Genomic DNA, 20,523 nt, shown 5'->3' with positions numbered 1-20,523 from the left:
TTTTGGTTGCCATTGAAGTCTATGATGTGGAGAAAAATCCTGGAATGTTTTCTTCAAAAACGTATTTTCGACTGAAGAAAGAAAGACATGCATATTTTGGATGAGATGGGGGTGAGTAAAATATCAGGACATTTTCATTTTGAAGTGAACTAATCCTTTAATGTAAATTGAATTGCTCTAAAAAGGAACTAAATAAACTTTATAAATGTTAAACCTAATTAACTGAATTTCATTAATAAATACATTTAAGAAATATATATATTATTATTTAAAATATGTAATAATTAAAATGACATGAGATGAATACTGCAATATTGCATTTGTGGGTGTTTTATTCTGCACTTAGTCAAAAGTTTGGACGCGCTTCATGTTTCAATGTCAAAACCTTAAATACTTTAGATTTTGTAGAAAAATTCTGTCTACAAATTAATTTCTTTACAAAATGTAAAATAAAGTAATAATAATGGTTAATTATAATAATATATTATGTTATTTATAAATAAATAATACAACTAATTAATTGAAATTACAACATTAATATAGAAAGAATTTATAATGAGCAATATTATGCAAATAGAGTCCAGCACTTGACATGCAGGAAAAAGTAATAGATAATGTGGCCATGAATAAATTTGTTCCCACAAATTATTAATTAATTCACTAATTGATCATGGCCATGATTTAAAACAAGAGAACAACATAGCCATGATTTACCTAAAACGAGGCAATGAATTAATGGCCACGTACAGACTGCAGCTAAATTCGGTTGTCAGTTCACCTTTTAGTGCTTAATCCTGTTCTGTACAAACACACACAGTTCAGTCATTTTACGGGAGTGACAACTGCATTCTTCAACCAAATTAACTCCAGAAAAATGCAGGTAGTGACAACCTCATTTGTAAATATTCTATGCAGTGTGTACAGAACCGAAAGTTTTTAAATGCTTATCAGACTCAGGAAATCACAGGGAATGAGGTGTCTTGACTCATTATGTTGCCAGATCTTCCTAGAAAAAAAAAAATGAGGACAGGCTCATAATAAACTTCAATCAAACGCTTTATCTTGGAAATAAGCCACATAACACAATATTGTGACCGAACTGCACCTGCCTACATTATTATCTCAATAAACTTGATCACTTAATGAGCCAAGCCCAAACAACAAGCCAAAAGATGCAACACTATAGTCAAATCGTGTAGTTCAATGTCCAATAGTGGATACCAAATGCACAAGATGCCAGAATGTTTCTATGGTTACCACAGTGTCAATTATCGCAATTTCGAGAGTGAGTTCTGTTTCGTACACAAGCGTAATGATAATTTAGGGGAGTCACTCCCATATTTACATTTTTTGTCACTCCTGAAACTTTACAGTGTGTATGTGGCCAATAAGTCGAAGCCATGAGGGAACAAATTAATAATAAAACGTGGACATGATTTTGTTTCTTTTTCCTGTATGTCATGTACGGGACTCCATTGTATTGCTACAGTGGCATCTGTAACTTAACCCCTAGAAGTCTGAGCTGTTTTGGGGCCCTTTAGAAGTTTTGACATGCTCTTACATTTGTGCATTTTTCAGTTGCTTATAAACACATTAATGGCAAACGTGTAATTACACTGTATTCAGCACAAACCGGGCTACCATAATATGTGAGCAACATGAAAGTACATGCTTGTATTTTTTCGAGAGGCTGCAGATCGCGCATCATGTTTGTTTTCTTTATTTTGCAAAAAGCACAACATTTTGTTTTTATTGTGACTGTACAAAAATAGAAACTTAACAGATTATAATGATGTATAACACTTGCCTGAATGATAAAAAACTACATAGTTATTTGAGTCTCTTTGGCACTGATAAGAAAAAAAGTGAGTCGATCGCGCCGGCGCGTTAAAGGGTTAAAGGGTTAGTTCACCCAAAAATGAAAATTAGCCCATGATTTACTCACCCTCAAGCCATCCTAGGTGTATATGACTTTCTTCTTTTAGACGAACAATCAGAGTTGTATTAAAAAATGTCCTGACTCTTCCAAGCTTTATAATGGCTGTGAATGTTGCCTCATTTTTGAAGTCCATAAAAGTGCATCTGTCCGTCATAAAAGTAATCCATTCCACGCGGCTCCGGGGTGGTTAATAAAGGCCTTCTGAAGTGAATCGATGCTTTTGTGTGAGAAAAATGTCCACATTTAAAATGTTATTAAGTAAAAATAACTATCTTCTGCCAGACCGCGAAAGAATAACAACTGAACTGACGCACACGCCGAGGATAGAGCAAAATCTCTGCGCAACCTTTACGTATGCGCAGGGGATAGAGCAAAACCTCTGGGCATGCGTCAGTTCAGTTGTTATTCTTTTGCTGTCTACTGGAAGCTAGTTATTTTATTTAATAACATTTTAAATGTGGATATTTTTCTCACACAAACGCATCGATTCAATTTATGTGAAGGCCTTTATTAAAAAGCTTGGAAGAACCAAGATATTTTTTTTATATAACTCCGATTGTGTTCGTCTGAAAGAAGAATGTCATATACACCTAGGATGGCTTGAGGGTGAGTAAATCATGGGCTAATTTTCATTTTTGGGTGAACTAATCCTTTAAAACAACATTGCGTTATGCTTCATCCATGCCAGTAGGTGTCACTATATATTGACTACCATTGTATCAGTGAGCCAAACAAAAACTTACTTTGTACACCTGTAAACATTCAGGCAATAATTACGTCCGTGCTGTAACTTTACCGTCTGCTCTTTTTCTCTCTGGTTTGGACCCGACCCCTCATGTGAAGGTGAGCGACAGCGACTACGAAGATGAGCAACCCAAGCACTCGTTTGTAAATCACTACATGAGCGACCCCACCTATTTCAACTCGTGGAAGCGGCAGCCCAAAGGCATGAAGACCGGAGGAGACTTCGAGGAATGTGCCATGACGGATGCAGAGGGGGGGTATTATCAGACTGTGGTGACCCAGCACAGTGTAGGGGGCGTCTACACCCCCACAGGGCAGCCCGCACCAGGAACACGCACTCCAGTTACCGGCTTCTCCTCGTTTGTCTAATGAACCGATGAAACAAACGGAGGAGCTGATGACAGGAAGCAGAACCCTTGAAAAGGGACAAATCAAACTGTCGGAGTAACGACAAAAGAATGCTTTTTCACAAAAGTCTCTCATTTCCCCCGAAGCGTGTATTTTAGGCCTCCTCTCTTCAAGGAAGGGAGGGGGTATTGAAGTATCTTATTGTTAACGTGTTAATGATTTTTGGGTGGATTTTCGCAGATTAAACATGACCCAGAAGAAGCGGAGACTTTGCACTGTGAGACTCTTGAGCAAGAGGTGGTATTAATTCTAAAGGCTCAAAGACCCTCAAAGACGGATGAAGGAAATTCTTTTGTTATGAATTCCCGTTCCATAGCAACCTTCCGGGATTAGTCATAATGTGTGGGCACACACACGCTTGAGTGATTCATTGAATCTCGCTCTGATCTCCAAAACTCGAACTGAAGTTGAAACGTCACCGGAAACTTGTACAGTGAGTGGTAGACTGGAACAAAAATGTGTTTTGTGTGTGGTTTACTTTCGTCTTGGGACGGGCGGCTTCATTCTGGACAAAAAGCAGCAATGAAAATACTGCCTTTGTACACGTATTGCTCTCTCTTAAACCAAAAGGGTGATGCTTTAAGTGGGGAAAAAAAGAAAATGTGTGCTCACAACGGACCGTTTTCTTAGGTTAGCAATACTGTATGTAAAATATGCTGTATGTGTGTATATTTTTAGGATCAATTTTGTACAAAAACGAAACGTTTTTACTGTAGAGTAGATTTGTGCCAAGTCGATGTAGTTCTTTAGTGATACCCACAGCGGATCATTTCAGCAAGTCACAATCCACACTGTTTGTTTGACTGGCTTTCGGTGTATGTACAATCCAGTCGCCCAGAGAGATGATAAGAAATGTGTCTTATCTTAATGTGACTCCATCCCTCTAATCCAAATATACACAGATTTCTCATCTCATTAATGTTAAACAAATATTTATTTCAGTATGAAAGAGCATTAGTGCACATGATGGTAAGACGGGTGTGCGGAGGTTTTGTTGGTAGGTGTGCATCGATAGTTAAAGATCTAGGCTGGTAACCAAAAGGTTATTATGCTATAAGATGCATTCAAGTCCTGCTGAGAGTATACTTAGGAGTTTAGAAATCATAACCATGTCATGACGTGTGTTCAAGTCAATCAAATATAATGACATATAAAGTCGAAATTATGAGATCAAGGCCCTGTTTACACCTGGGATTAAGAAGAATTTTGGTCGATCGGATCACAAGTGGATGATGCTTTTGAGCTTGTCCACTTTCAGTCACTTCCAGAGATAGTCGAAAACGCTTTTGACCGGATTGCTTTCGTAGTGTAAACGCACATGTGGTCGAATATTTTCAAACAGCCACAAAAGCACAATATTCTCTCACCATTCCTGATTTCTAACACACACTCACCGCGTTTGCCGTCATCTTGCGGCTGTCAGAAAGCTGATGCTCGCCGTATGTCCGAGAGCGTTCATATGTAAATTGCAGAGCTTATTTTGTCCATTAGATGGAAAGATCTGAAAGAGCCCATACATTACACTGCAAAAAATGCTCTTCTTACTCAGTATTTTTGTCTTGTTTCTAGTCTAAATATCTAAAAATTCTTAAATCAAGATGCATTTACTAGATAAGAAAAATTACATGAGATTTCTTGTTGTTTTTTTGAAAATACAAACAAGCAAAAATATATCTGTTAATGGGGTAAGAAAAATAATCTTGTTTCTGATTGAAATTACCGTCCCAAACAGAAATAAGATTATTTTTCTTACCTTGCTTGTTTTAAGCAAAAACTCACTTCATTTGGACCCCCCCCCCCCCCCCCCAGAAAACAAGACAAAAAAATTGAATGTAAATTTTACTTATCTGGTAAATGCATCTTGATTTAAGATTTTTTTGATATTTGGACTGGAAACAAGAAAAAATACTAATTAAAAAGAGCAGTTTTTTTGCAGTGTACCCGCCCATAGACACTCCCCTCAAAGAAACGGGTATGTGATCACTTGTCTACTTGTGATCTGAATCCGATCAACCAAAACGCATCGTAATACCAGGTGTAAACAGGGCCTAAAAGTCAACATTATGACGAACAATTATGACAGTCAAAACTTTGAGATAAAAAAACTATTGACGAGTCAAAATTATGAGATAAAAAGTCATAATTATGATTTTGAATTGTAACTTTTAATCTATGGAGCTTGAATACAAGTTTCCCACTTTCGAATTCAAGGTGGCATTCATGTGCAACTTGTAAGTATGATCATTCTGAACACAACATATGGCCTGAAACATACTCTACGCAAGTATATGAACATGTTTCCAGTTACGCAGTATCAATTTCACGCGTTGCGGTCAGAACAAAAAGTAAAATATCGCTGAGAGTAGGTACTACATTTGAATTTTATATTACTGTTAAAAAAGTATGCTGTATATAGTATGAATATGGGAAGAATGAATGAATTTCAGATGTGCTACATCCTCCATGTTGATATGGTCATGTGACCTACCAGCGTCAGTTCGCTTCACTTCTGTTCATAAATCCCCTCCCGTGGCCTCATGGGATAGTAAAGTGTCCATCAAATGCGCACTTCAGAATCTCAGCAGAAGTAGTAGGTCATCCGGGGGGTTTTTCAAATACTGTGTATTCAGACATACTACTCTTCTGGCGTACTGTTTTTCGCATACTCTATAGTAGGGAAGTATTTGATTTCGGATGCAGCGGATGTGTTTTTCAGGTCAACTACTGTCATGGTGGAGCAACACTTTAAAGAGAATTTTGGTGACCGAGTTTGTTCAACTTTTGCCGTTTTTATAGCTAGAAACCTGAAGGAAAACATTTGGGTTAATGGCAAAAACATTTAAAGGTAGCATGAAACGGAAGTTGCGATAGGACTGATCGAGAATTGATTGGATGGTTGTCGATTGCTAGAGTGACAGGTTGTCCCGCCCTCACGGGACATGTCATTAGAGAAGAGATGAGGGCTGTATCCCAATTCAAAGGCTGCATCCTTCGAAGGACTCTGACTATAAAGGCCACGAAGGTCGGACTGAGCGTTGTTACATGGGAAAGTCTAGCCCAGGGGTCTCCAAACTCAGTTCGGGAGGGCCACTGTCCTGCAGAGTTTAGCTCCAGCCCCAATTAAACACACCTGAACCAGCTAATCAGTGTCTAACTAGGGCCTTGTACGACACTGATTAGCTGGTTCAGGTTTGTTTAATTGGGGTTGGAGCTAAACTCTGCAGGACAGTGGCCCTCCAGGACCGAATTTGGAGACCTCTGGTCTAGCCTATGGAGGATTGTTCTTGTCGCTTAGCAACTGTGGCAGCTGCCGTTGATGAGTGATGGTAACATTTGTACTAGAATTTTTTATTTTTTAAGTTATATTAAAGGGTTAGTTCACCCAAAAATGAAGATTTAGCCCATGATTTACTCACCCTCAAGTCATCCTAGGTGTATATGACATTCTTCTTTCAGACGAATAAAATGTAAGTTATATAAAAGAAATGTCCTTGCTCTTCCAAGCTTTTTAATGGCAGTTGTTGAATTGTTGTTTCATTTTTGAATTCCATAAAAGTGCATCTATCCATCATATAACTGCTCCACACGGTTCCGGGGGTTTAATAAAGGCCTTCTGAAGCGATTGTGTAAGGAAAATATCCATATTTAAAACTTTAAATTGTAAATTATCTAGCTTCCACCAGATTGCCTTCCGTATATTCAACTTATGTAAAAAGTTTAGCGCCTCTCACAATTCAAAATGTTTATGCTACATCTGACGACCAATTTACGTTTTTTTTTGTTTTTTTTTAAATCGGAAGCTAGATATTTTACTTGATTAAGTTTTAAATATGGATAAGTTTCTTACACAAATGCATCTCTTCGCTTCAGAAGGCCTTTATTAACCCCCCAGAGCCATGTGGAGCAGTTATATGATGGATAGATGCACTTTTATGGACTTCAAAAACAACAATTCACTGCCATTATAAAGCTTGGAAGAGCCAGGACATTTTTTAATATAACTCAGATTTTATTCGTCTGAAAGAAGAATATCATATACACCTAGGATGACTTGAGGGTGAGTAAATCATGGGCTAATTTTCATTTTTGGGTGAACTATCCCTTTAAACTGAAAACAAAACAGGTTCACAAACTGTCATTTCTGTATATAATAAAGAGTATAAACTAAATATACCGGTAATCGCATCTTAGTAAGATACAAATAAACATTTGAACCGCTTTCAAGTTTTTATTTTATTTTTACATTTATATCATTAGATATTTGAGTGAGCTGAAACCCAATACTTACATTTAAAAGTGTAATTCGGTAATTTCTCTCCAAAAAAAAAAAGTTCTGTGGTGGGCAAGCCCACGAAGGATCCATTTGTTGTATACTTCATTTCATGGGAAACGAAGGATGCATTTGGATGCTGCATTTGAAGGAACGTTTGAATTGGGACAGCCTTCGGCCGCGCCGCGGTGACGCAATCGCTCTTCGAAGGATGCAGCCTCTGAATTGGGACGCAGTAGTAATGTTACTGCAAGATGGAGGGGAATTTATTTTGATCAATGAATCATGAATTTAGTAAAACAATAATAATGTGCACGGATAAATCATTTACAATAAATACTGCAATATTCCATAAAAAAAAAAAAAAGATATGTCAAATTTGATTTCAGTGACTTTAAGGGAATACAAGTGTCCCCTTCATTACTGCGATTGTAACTGCATAAACATCTGCAGGCTTGTGTAGAGTGTGGTTCGGTGCCTAAAGAGTCTAATTCTATTCTATGCATTAATTGTCATTTAAAACAGAGAAAAAGTCAAGGACAGACTTCTTACTGTGTTGAACATCCATCCAAAGACAGAAAGAGCTATGCAAGGCGTTATTGATTGGAATGAGTCAGAGAGAATAATATGCACTTCAAAGCAGGATGATAACACTTTGAATTGCTTTGAGAAGTTGTTACTGGAACGTTATGCGTCGTACAGCTGTATTACCCACACTGCATTATATATGCACATGAAGGCATCATAATTAAACTGATTTTCTCTTGAAATGGTCAAAATCTGAAGTGTGCGCATTGTGACTTGCACTCAAAAGTAAGGAAAAAAGTATTATGTTGCCCATCATTTCTGGATCTTTTCAATTTTGCACTGGAAAGTACCACTCACGTTCAACTAAAAATCCCAAAATAGGTCACATTAAGCCCCACATGCTCTAAAATGTGACTCATATTTATTTTAAACAAATGACATGAGTAATAGCTACTGTGTTCATATTTTGCTGTCATTATCCCACTGGCAGGTCTTTTTATTTATAACTTATTGGTGACTGAATGCCAAAAAGAGTCCGTACTGTGTGTGTGTGTATGCAGACTGCAGAAATGTCATCTCCTTATGACACATTCACTGATGAGATACACAGCGGCCCCAAACATATTTGGACACTTAATAATGTGTGAATGTTTTGCATTAGATAACAAAACATTAAAGAGAAAAAAAGTGGCGTCTGCAAACAAATGACACTAGAGATTTCTCAGAACCAATAATGATATAATGCATTGACATTCATACATTTTTACGTGTCCAATCCATGGTTTCACAGACAAGGCTTAAGCTAGTCCCAGACTAAAATGCTTGTTTGAGCTGCTTTAACTGAAGGCCATTTTTTTTAATCTTAAGATGCAAACCAGTAATGTTTTTTCGAAGGCACATTTATATAATGTCCTAACTGAACTAAGCCCTAAAGGCGCCTTCACACAGAGGACGATAACTATAAAGATAATGATAAAGATATAGTAAAAAAAAAAAATCAATATCAAAGAATAGCAGAGTTCACACCAATTCAATTAAATTCAAAATTATTTGTATGGCGCTTTTCACAATACATATCGTTTCAAAGCAGCTTCACAGAAAATGCATGCGTCTACATTACAATTTAAAGTGACACCACAGCTATAACGATAACAGCACAGAGAACGATATAGTTGGAATCACTTTCAGAACGTTTTTATCCAGCTGATGAACGATTAAAAACATTGACAGCCAATCAGAATCCATCTTACTGTCACGAGCTCGAGCATTTAAAGCGTCGGACAAGCACGCGCTTAGAATAAACAGAACAATACCGTCCGCTGGTGTGGACACTAATATAGGCTAGTAGTCTTTATAGTTAACGTCCTTGGTGTGAACGGGCCTTAATCCTGGCTTAAGTCCTGTCTGTGAAACCCGGCCAAGATGTTTTTTGTTTGTTTTTTTGGCTTACTGTAAGAACCATGTTTCACTGTAATTTCCTGATATTGAGACTTCACCATTGTAATGCACTTGTTTTGATTACTATGATTAAATGGATGAGATACACATTTTACAGAAAATGTTCTCCTTTTTTGGCTCTACCACACTATCCCTTAAAACATTCTCATGCTGTTCAGCAGTTTTTGGTTTTCAGACCTGATCTGTTTTTCAGTGATCAACTAAGGCGTGTTGGGTGTAATTTTCTGAAATGTTTGCATTGGTTGCCATGGCAATTCAGGAATCAACACATGTGACTTAAAGTGAAGTGACTTTTGTATAACAAGTCTACACAAGATGGAAAATCTATCCTGTGCTTATGAATATGAGTGTTGTGCAGTGAGACGGCACAAGTCAGACAAACCCCATTTACACCGATCAGGCATAACATTATTTCTTAATATTGTGTTGGTACCCCTTTTTTTTGCCAAAACAGCCCTGACCCGTCGAGGCATGGACTCCACTAGACCCCTGAAGGTGTGCTGTACTGTCATCATTTACTCACTCTCATGTCATTCCAAACCTGGCTGTATGACTTTCTTTCTTCTGTGAAACACACAAGAAGATATTTTGAAGAATGTTGGCAACCAAACCACAGGCTATACCATTAAATATTGTATGGACAAAAAAAAACAGAGTTTTTGTTACACAGAAAGAAATTCATTCAGGTTTAGAATGACATTAGAGTGAGTAAACAATCACATTTTTGGGTTGAACAACCCCTTTAAAAACAATAACATTTTTCAAAAGTTAACACCTAATTTATGAAAGACACTGATATCTATCTTTCATGAGGCTCTCATTGAAATAACATTTAGTTAAATTTCATTAGAACAAGTTCATAAAACATTTAAGGAGAAAAAAGCTTTGTCCTTAATTCATGAGATCCAGGCTTTAAAGCGGTTTTGTTGAATTATCCTTTAATTATCCTGACATTTTAACTGAGTTTAACTGTAGTTTCATTGAACTGTAAGATCATGGTAGTCACAGGTAAAACAGTGCTCCTCATTACCATGGGTATATGGTTTATAAAATAAATAATAATAATAAACTATTGAATTTGTAATAAAAAATATTGTAAACACATAGAAAATACAAAAACAGCCTCTATAAAAGTGATTTATATTGTGCAACATTTAATGTACGCAATAATAGCAACATTTTTAATAAATAGCCTACATTTCTTCCAAAACACCATTTCTGCACTGTAGCTGCAAGGTAAATTGTGGTTGTGCTAGAGTGACAAGTTTGTAGCTGTGTGTATTGCTGTTTTCCAATTTACCTCGTCATGGCTGTTTTCAGCTAGATTCACCACAGAACCTGTAATGCGGATATTCGCCTTTTGCAGTTTCATGAGCCCAAAAAAACTAAACTGTGCCTAATATGGACACAGTCTATAAATATGGAGGAGGGAAGGTCTCTCTTGCTTTAGCCTGTCAATTCAGAAGACAAACCATGGGCCGCTGTCTCTGCATGATGGGCCAGTCTGTGTACAATTTATTTATTTGGCCCCAAAGTGCGTCGGCCCATCTGGGAAATGCCCGGTATGCCAGATTACCAGTCCAGCCCTGCTGTGTGTATTCTGACACCTTTCTATCAGAAGCAGCATTAACTTCTTGAGTAATTTGAGCTACAGTGGCTCATCTGTTTGATCGAACCAGACGGGCCAGCATTTGCTCCCCATCAATGAGTCTTGGCCTCCCATGACCCTGTCGACGGTTCACCACTGTTCCTTTCCTTGGACCACTTTTGATAGAAAATGACCACTGCAGACCGGGAACACCCCACAAGAGCTGCAGTTTTGGAGATGCTCTGACCCAGTCGTCTAGCATCACAATTGGGCTATTGTCAAACTCGCTCAAATCCTTACGCTTGCCCATTTTTCCTGCATAATGTTATGCCTGATCGGTGTACACTCACCTAAAGGATTATTAGGAACACCTGTTCAATTTCTCATTAATGCAATTATCTAATCAACCAATCACATGGCAGTTGCTTCAATGCATTTAGGGGTGTGGTCCTGGTCAAGACAATCTCCTGAACTCCAAACTGAATGTCAGAATGGGAAAGAAAGGTGATTTAAGCTATTTTGAGCGTGGCATGGTTGTTGGTGCCAGACGGGCCGGTCTGATTATTTCACAATCTGCCCAGTTATTGGGATTTTCACGCACAACCATTTCTAGGGTTTACAAAGAATGGTGTGAAAGGGAAAAACATCCAGTATGCGGCAGTCCTGTGGGCGAAAATGCCTTGTTGATGCTAGAGGTCAGAGGAGAATGGGCCGACTGATTCAAGCTGATAGAAGAGCAACTTTGACTGAAATAACCACTCGTTACAACCGAGGTATGCAGCAAAGCATTTGTGAAGCCACAACACGCACAACCTTGAGGCGGATGGGCTACAACAGCAGAAGACCCCACCGGGTACCACTCATCTCCACTACAAATAGGAAAAAGAGGCTACAATTTGCACAAGCTCACCAAAATTGGACAGTTGAAGACTGGAAAAATGTTGCCATAATTATTTAATCAGAATTTGGCATAAACAGAATGAGAACATGGATCCATCATGCCTTGTTACCACTGTGTGCAGGCTGGTGGTGGTGGTGTAATGGTGTGGGGGATGTTTTCTTGGCACACTTTAGACCCCTTAATGCCAATTGGGCATCGTTTAAATGCCACGGCCTACCTGAGCATTGTTTCTGACCATGTCCATCCTTTTATGACCACCATGTACCCATCCTCTGATGGCTTCTTTCAGCAGGATAATGCACCATGTCACAAAGCTCGAATCATTACAAATTGGTTTCTTGAACATGACAATGAGTTCACTGTACTAAAATGGCCCCCACAGTCACCAGATCTCAACCCAATAGAACATCTTTGGGATGTGGTGGAACGGGAGCTTCGTGCCCTGGATGTGGATCCCACAAATCTCCATTAACTGCAAGATGCTATCCTATCAATATGGGCCAACATTTCTAAAGAATGCTTTCAGCACCTTGTTGAATCAATGCCACGTAGAATTAAGGCAGTTCTGAAGGCGAAAGGGGGTCAAACAGGAATTTTATCACTTATAACTATTAGTCAAAACTGGCATTGCTCTTTAGGTCTCAGATACTATGATGAGAGTAAATAACAGCACAAAAGTGTGTAAAGCATTTTTATCATGTTTAAGGTCATGTTTGCACAGATAATTCAAATGAACATTATACAGTCAGCATCGTTCAAGAAGTGCCTTGCCGTTTTAGAGGTACATGAAAAGAGTTTATATTATCTCAACTTGTCAGCAGACAAACAGAAAGCATTCAGATAAAACATTTTTAAATGTAGCTGAGTGGTGGAGTGGTGGATGTTCCATTAAATGCAACAATATGTTACACTTTCATCCAAATGCTTTTTTCGACCAGTTCTCGTTCTCAGACTGACAGATCTCAGAAAACACCATATGGCATTGCAGTATTTATGGCCAACGAAAGAGTTTCTTTCATTTATTCCATCAAGAGTCTCTCTGCCTCTCCCAAAGCTCTTTCCATTTCCTCCACATCCAAAGTGAACAATGCCCTCTCCTGCTGGAGCTTTTCATGTGCTTCTGTCAGGTCCCTCATGGTGTTCTGCACTTCCTGGAAGCAAACCGAGATTGACAATATCCTCACTGAACCCATTCTAGGTCATGCCATATTCTGGTAGTTTTGGAGAGGCGCACTCAATAACATTTAGAAGGATTAGAACATTTCAAATGAATATTTTATCAGCTGCGGACCTGGCGTTATGATTGATTATACAGCCTCTAGCCCAGCAGAGCAAAATGTGTGTAATTTCATCCTCATATAAATATGTCTTGGTGAAACATTTGTATTAATGTGTGGTCAGTGCCGCAGGACATTCAAATCAGGATAAATAACCCAGAATTTTTGATTATTAAAAACAAAGAATACCGATACTCACCAGTAAATTTGCCGCATGCTCTTGTGCCGTCTCACCGAACAGTTTCAGCTCAGTCAGGAGATTTTGAGAAACAGTCTGCCATTAGAAAACACAAAATGGTCAAAAAAAATAAATAATCATAATTAATTGAGGGCCAATGTCTGTGACTCTGGTTTAACACAAGCTCTGCACTGTCAGGACTGATTCTCCAGGGAAAACATGCTATAGACTAGAATTAGACTTCATCTGTATTCAAGAATGGAGTCTTATATCTGCTTTTACATCAGAATAGTAATCAGACCATGAAAGCAAACAATCTGGTGTGACGGCACTTTATTGTACAATATGGATGATTATATAATCAATCCCTATTAAATGTGTTTGCAGTGACCATTTATCAGTATCTCGTGTTGCCAAAAGGCAAATATTCTAAAAAAAAATTATTACAAATGTGATGAATTTACTCTTTTTTTCTCTACTAGACTAAGCTTACTTACTAAGATCAAACAAACTTTTCACATTCACAATCTATATATATATATATATATGTATATGTATATGTATATATGTATACAGTGAGGAAAATAAGTATTTGAACACCCTGCTATTTTGCAAGTTCTCCCACTTAGAAATCATGGAGGGGTCTGAAATTGTCATCATAGGTGCATGTCCACTGTGAGAGACATAATCAAAAAAAAAATCCAGAAATCACAATGTATGATTTTTTAACTATTTATTTGTATGATACAGCTGCAAATAAGTATTTGAACACCTGAGAAAATCAATGTTAATATTTGGTACAGTAGCCTTTGTTTGCAATTGCAGAGGTCAAACGTTTCCTGTAGTTTTTCACGAGGCTTGCACACACTGCTGGAGGGATTTTGGCCCACTCCTCCACACAGATCTTCTCTAGATCAGTCAGGTTTCTGGCCTGTCGCTGAGAAACACGGAGTTTGAGCTCCCTCCAAAGATTCTCTATTGGGTTTAGGTCTGGAGACTGGCTAGGCCACGCCAGAACCTTGATATGCTTCTTACAGAGCAACTCCTTGGTTATGCTGGCTGTGCTTCGGGTCATTGTCATGTTGGAAGACCCAGCCTCGACCCATCTTCAATGCTCTAACTGAGGGAAGGAGGTTGTTCCCCAAAATCTCTCAGTACATGGCCCCGGTCATCCTCTCCTTAATACAGTGCAGTCACCCTGTCCCATGTGCAGAAAAACACCCCCAAAGCATGATGCTACCACCCACATTCTTCACAGTAGGGATGGTGTTCTTGGGATGGTACTCATCATTCTTCTTCCTCCAAAAACGTTTAGTGGAATTATGACCAAAAAGTTCTATTTTGGTCTCATCTGACCACATGACTTTCTCCCATGACTCCTCTGGATCATCCAAATGGTCATTGGCAAACTTAAGACGGGCCTGGACATGTGCTGGTTTAAGCAGGGGAACCTTCCGTGCCTTGCATGATTTCAAACCATGACGTCTTAAGCCCTATTCGGACGGGATTAGTTTAACATGGGGAGGTGGGGGTAAAGTAATTATTACCAGAGGTTCTCTGTGATTTTAGTCCCGTCCGAATGTGCCATCTCGGTAATCATTACGGACAATGTCAGTAAAGATTACGGAGACTTTTACCTTCTGTAAAAAGGTCCGGAAAAATGACCTTGGGTAAAACTAATCCCGTTCGAATAGACCCGGTGTAAAAATGTACGGTAAAATTCCATCATTTCCTGTTTTCAAGTAGTTTTGGCGCGTTTTGCAAGCATGGAAGCGCTTGAAGAAGCACTCGGTTTCGTTGTAGGTGGTGGGACCAGTCCCACCGCTGGCCGCTTTGATGCCCTAAGCGCGATCACTTTACGATGCCCGCAGTGGCGGCGTTCGCGAATTTTGCAGAGCCGCGGGAGGGTAGAGAGAGCATTTTCTTGTGGTGCTCCCCGGAGCACTTGGTGCCCTACGCGCAGCGCGTGATGGTAGCGGCGTCACTGGGTGGGACAACTCTGTGGCAAACCTCCAGTATTTTCTGCATACAATTTAAAGCAACAATAAGATCGAAAGCACTTTTTAGAGGCACAACACTTCTTTTAGCTTTAGGTAAGCGTCTATTACCAATACCATCCAAACAGAATCGTTAGACTGGACCTAAATGTTTATGTTCATATATGTTATGTTATATGTTTTATATATATATATATACACACATACACACACACACACACATATATATATTGTGTGTTTGCTCACATGAAAACAGGAAGCAACGCACATGACGACAAGGAGGTTACGTTGGTGCGTAAAGCGAGTTATCCCTCCCAATTCTGCTAGTTTTACTGAGATGTCTTATCCCGTGCGAATTGGCCATTAATATTACAGACGTCCTGAGGTAAAATTAATTTACCCCCACCTCCCCATGTTAAACTAATCCCGTCCGAATAGGGCTTTTGTGTATTACCAACAGTAACCTTGGAAACGATGGTCCCAGCTCTTTTCAGGTCATTGACCAGCTCCTCCCGTTTAGTTCTGGGCTGATTTCTCACCTTTCTTAGGATCATTGAGACCCCACGAGGTGAGATCTTGCATGGAGCCCCAGTCCGAGGGAGATTGACAGTCATGTTTAGCTTCTTCCATCTTCTAATGATTGCTCCAACAGTGGACCTTTTTTCACCAAGCTGCTTGGCAATTTCCCCGTAGCCCTTTCCAGCCTTGTGGAGGTGTACAATTTTGTCTCTAGTGTCTTTGGACAGCTCTTTGGTCTTGGCCATGTTAGTTGTTGGATTCTTACGGATTGTATGGGGTGGACAGGTGTCTTTATGCAGCTAACGACCTCAAACAGGTGCATCTAATTTAGGATAATAAATGGAGTGGAGGTGGACATTTTAAAGGCAGACTAACAGGTCTTTGAGGGGCAGAATTCTAGTTGATAGACAGGTGTTCAAATACTTATTTGCAGCTGTATCATACAAATAAATAGTTAAAAAAAATCATATATTGTGATTTCTGGATGTTTTTTTTTATTATTATGTCTCTCACAGTGGACATACACCTACGATGACAATTTCAGACCCCTCCATGATTTCTAAGTGGGAGAACTTGCAAAATAGCAGGGTGTTCAAATACTTATTTTCCTCACTGTATATATATATATATATATATGTGTGTGTGTGTGTGTGTGTGTGTGTGTGTGTATGCATGTACACACATTCATTGAAAGTCTTTGGGATGTGCTGGAGGAGACTTTACAGAGTGCTTGACTCTTCTATTGTCAATATAATGCCCTGTTTCCACCAAAATTACCGGAACAATTTGTACCAGGAACTTTTTTTTATCTGAACTTTTTTCCCCCCAGACCTGCTACTGTCTGCGTTTCCACTGCGGTCTAAAGTACCGTGAAGATAAGGCAAATTAGTCCAGAGACGTGGGACTGCTCGCGGCTACTCCTCCCAGTCAGCGACGAACAATAATAATTTACTGTCTGCAACAATAACAAGTATGGAGGAGATTCAAGCAGCGCTGCTTTTGCTAGTTATGTATTGGTTTACTAAATAGGTCATTAACAAAACGACGGAAAAGAGACGAGCACTGATACTAAAGCGTATTCTGAAAGCTCGTAAAGCTAGATTTAAAATAAGACATACATATGTTATTATCAGCCATTACAGACATTGACCGTGAGATGGCTGAGACGAACACGCACCATCGGACAGAAAGAGCAAGACTGATATTTACTGAACGCAGAACGAACCCCGCAAGACTTTTAAAAATCACGGTTAAAAATAAAATGCTGCGTCAGCTCAACCGATCAGCATGTTCAGCGCCCAAGTCCCACCCCCGAAAGTTCCTGAACTTTGAAAAAGTACTACCTCGCGAGCAGGGCCGTTTGGAGGGGGAAATATTTACCCGGAACTTCATTTAGACCCCGGTTCCTGCGGTCGAAATCGAAAAACACACCGAGTACCACCCCAAAGTTCCTAGTTCCTGGGGAAAGTTCCTGCGGTGGAAACGCGGCTTAAGATCTTGACCAAAAATGTATACACCTCTTGCTGGAAATAACTTTCAATTACTTTAATGTCTGGACTCAAGAGGTGCCATTTCATGTGTGAAAATTATTCTTCTCGCTCCCTCTCAACCATTCTTTCACAATCTGAGTCTAATGAATCTTGACATTGTCATTCTGGAATATGGCCCTAATGTGTCTTCCTACATGGTTGTTTAAGAAATGAAAAGCTACACACTCCATCAATTAGTGTTAGAAGAACTGTTGCCAAACATTTAACATGCTAGAAACATAATCACTGCAATAATGATTAAATTACAGACTCTTAAGCATTTGCTTATTTAAAAACAAACGGCAACTTTTTTGGGGGGGGGGGCCGGGCAAAATAAATAAATAAATAAAATAAAATGTGTGTCTGTGTGTAAATGAATAGGATACAAAAATATATTTATAATTGAAATAGCATTTATATAATATGTTATAAATAAAATAAATACTATTAAATAAAAAATGATTTGTTACCATAACTTCTTTTCTTTGTTCTTCCTTCAGCTGTGCCGTCTGACCCAACTTTTCCCCTGAAACTGAATTTGAGGCAGTTTAGATTACAACTCAACAGAAAACATTGCAATTCTTTACGTGTCAATCCAACAGAGCAACAAAATAAATCATCACCTGGGTCAAGGCTTTCAGCAACAAGAAGGACGTGGCAGTCTCGCAGCTGATTTTGAATTTCTCGATTTTCTCCTTGGATTTCTGTGCATCGCAGCTCCAGTTCAGTCACTGTTTCCTGCAGAAACATGATTGTTTTGAGTATTAAATGTATTTGACTCTACTGACTTCAGCAATTATTCTGAAAATATCACTGTACACCCTTTGATTAACCCTCTGGTGCTCTTCGTTTAGGGGTTGCATTGGTTGTCATAAGTGACCGGACACCTAAAAATTAAACTTCCTCCACCTCAGTAAAACCAATGGAATTTATTTTTCTTCAATAATATTTGTTCTTTTTAATTTTGTATTTTGACATTATTTGATGGTATTTTTTAATATTTATGCAATAATTGTTTATCTATTACATTTAAAAAAAAAAAGTTTTAATTATTGCAGTATTTCAGGTTAAAATAGAGACTAGGCCTTCAAAATTAATTTTTTTGAAGGCAGATTAGCGCCCCCTTTTGGAATTATTTAAGAAATCATGCAACCATGGGTGTAATCACTAGAGGTCTCTATGGAGAATTCCCTAGTTCTGTTTTGAACACATTTAATGATTTTTTTTGTTGATGGATTTGAATATATATTTAAAAAATCTCAAAGAATATTTATTATAAAGTTTTATTTAATTTTTTTTTGCTAGAAATATAGATTTTTTTCTGTGAATTTGTGTTTTTGCAGATTTCCCATTAATTTCCAATGGTGTCATTTTTGACCGAAGAGTACAAGTGGGAGTATTTTTTTTACGACCACTTAGCATGCTCGAATCATGCCCTCAATTTTTGTGTGCGTTTACATTCCTAATGCTAGAAAAGTCACTAGGTTTCATATAATTCTGATGAAGCTGTGATTTTAAAAAATTCCAAATGTGGTTCATAGGTTCAGTTTTTCATAGATGTGTATGTGTGTATAAGTGTGTGTGTGTGCATGTGTGTGTGAGTGGATGTGTCAATATCACACTCTTGATGTGGCCGATTTGTAGATTGTACACACACAAATTCTGTGAATTTTTGCAGATTTCCTATGGGGGTCATTTTTGACCAAAGAACACAAGTGGGAGTATTTTTTTACGACAACTTAGCATGCTCGAATCATGCCCTCAAATTTTTGTGTTAACATACCTAATGCTGGAAAAGTCACCAAGTTTCATATTTTTCCGATGAAGCTGTGATTTAAAAAAATTCCAAATGTGGTTCATAGGCTCAGTTTTTCATAGGTGTGTGTGAGCGGATGAGTCAATATCACACTCTTGATGTTTTAGAGTGTCACCACTTTACTGCTGTGTACTTTTTATCAGCATTGTGGCCGATTTGTAGATTGTACACACAAATATTCTGTGAATTTTTGTGTTTTTGCTGATATCCCATTCATTTCCTATGGTCGGTCATTTATTACTGAAGACAATGAACGCTACTTTTTTTAACGACCATTTAGAATGCTCGAATCATGACCCCAATGTTTTTTGTGTGTTTACATACCTAATGCAAGAAAAGTCACCAAATTTCATAACATTCCGATGAAGCTGTGATTTTTAACATTTCAAAACAGAACATTTTCCGGTCAGAAATGACCGAAGAGCACCAGAGGGTGCATTCGGACAAAACACTAAATCAATGATTAGGGTAATCACCTTCATTTCTTGAAGCTGTCTCTGCAGGTCTTCATTAGTTGAAGTCAAGACTCGATTCTGCTCCCTTATATCGTTTTGTTGCCCATATCTTGTGGTTGGCCTAAGAAAAGCAAAATAGTATGCATTTTCTTTTCTTTTTTTAACAGACTGGACAGTAGTATCTTACTAGTAGAGTAGTAACTACATTTTTATGTGATAGGCTGACACAGTACGTTACTTACACTTTCAGAGCCCTGTGCTGGCTCTTCCTGAAAAAAATAAACAAATATTCAATTTAGTAGAAAAAAAATAGGTATGTAAGGAAAAGGAAATGTTTGCAGAACGTTTAAACAAAGATGCCCACTTATTTTCCGTGTCGTTCTTGAAAGGCGCGACTCGGGATGTCACAGGAATCGCCGTGTCTTTCATCTGAACTCTCTTCATGTCTGAAAGCAGCTTTTAGGAGAAACAGAGAATCGAAATGACCGCTTTTAATATTAAGAAGAATATGAAGGCGACGAGATAAAATTACACTAAAAAATCGACTGCCTGAATTACATTAACACCGTGTACATATACATAAATACGTAAGAAAGTAACGTTATGTTTGGTTGAGCTCAAAATTATTTATTTTTTGGAAATAAGCACTATGTAACGTTAACTTACATGTCACATTTCACTTCTGTCTCTCGTCATGTCAACTTTTTCTTACCGTAAACAATGCGATTTTTTTACTAGAGGATTGCACATCGTTAATTAAACATTTTAGATTATGTATGAATGTATAATAAACTTACCACACTTAGCTAATATCGGTCTGCAAATAACGTTTTAAAAGTCCAGCGCCATCGATTTTCAAAATAAATAACGTCACTTCCGCTTCCTTTACAAACCCGTTGGTTTTGACTGAGATTCA

General features: G+C 38.3%; 2 protein-coding genes across 2 annotated transcripts in view; one reads left to right on the top strand and one right to left on the bottom strand.

The window, feature by feature from the left end:
* The window catches only part of sdk1b (sidekick cell adhesion molecule 1b), a gene marked incomplete at its 3' end in the record, with an annotated part of 336,422 nt that extends 333,370 nt beyond the window's left edge, over nucleotides 1–3,052 (top strand). Inside the window, exon 46 of the mRNA XM_079811264.1 lies at nucleotides 2,783–3,052. Coding sequence (XP_079667390.1) covers nucleotides 2,783–3,052 — 270 coding nt within the window. The remainder of the gene's footprint in view (nucleotides 1–2,782) is intronic.
* Nucleotides 3,053–12,515: 9,463 nt separating this feature from the next.
* knstrn (kinetochore localized astrin (SPAG5) binding protein) lies at nucleotides 12,516–20,479 on the bottom strand. The gene is made up of 8 exons (XM_079811496.1): nucleotides 20,405–20,479; nucleotides 19,972–20,063; nucleotides 19,850–19,876; nucleotides 19,629–19,728; nucleotides 17,960–18,074; nucleotides 17,807–17,868; nucleotides 13,313–13,387; nucleotides 12,516–12,987 (listed from the first exon to the last, which is right to left on the bottom strand). The coding sequence occupies exons 2-8, from the start codon at nucleotides 20,049–20,051 to the stop codon at nucleotides 12,856–12,858; spliced, it is 591 nt and encodes a 196-aa protein (XP_079667622.1). The 5' UTR covers nucleotides 20,052–20,063; nucleotides 20,405–20,479; the 3' UTR covers nucleotides 12,516–12,855.
* Nucleotides 20,480–20,523: the final 44 nt, after the last annotated feature.

Source organism: Gobio gobio, assembly GCF_949357685.1.
Source record: "Gobio gobio genome assembly, chromosome: 3".
Classification (NCBI taxonomy): Eukaryota; Metazoa; Chordata; class Actinopteri; order Cypriniformes; family Gobionidae; genus Gobio; species Gobio gobio.
This window is presented reverse-complemented; position numbering and strand designations above follow the sequence as displayed.

Coding starts and splice junctions, on each gene's coding strand:
- knstrn (XM_079811496.1), bottom strand. CDS start 20,051: ATGAAGAGAGTTCAGATGAAAGACACGGCGATTCCTGTGACATCCCGA. Junction 18,075..19,628: donor GACAGCTTCAAGAAATGAAG/GTGATTACCCTA, acceptor ATGTTTCTGCAG/GAAACAGTGACTGAACTGGA. Junction 13,388..17,806: donor AACAAAGAAAAGAAGTTATG/GTAACAAATCAT, acceptor TTCTAATGGCAG/ACTGTTTCTCAAAATCTCCT.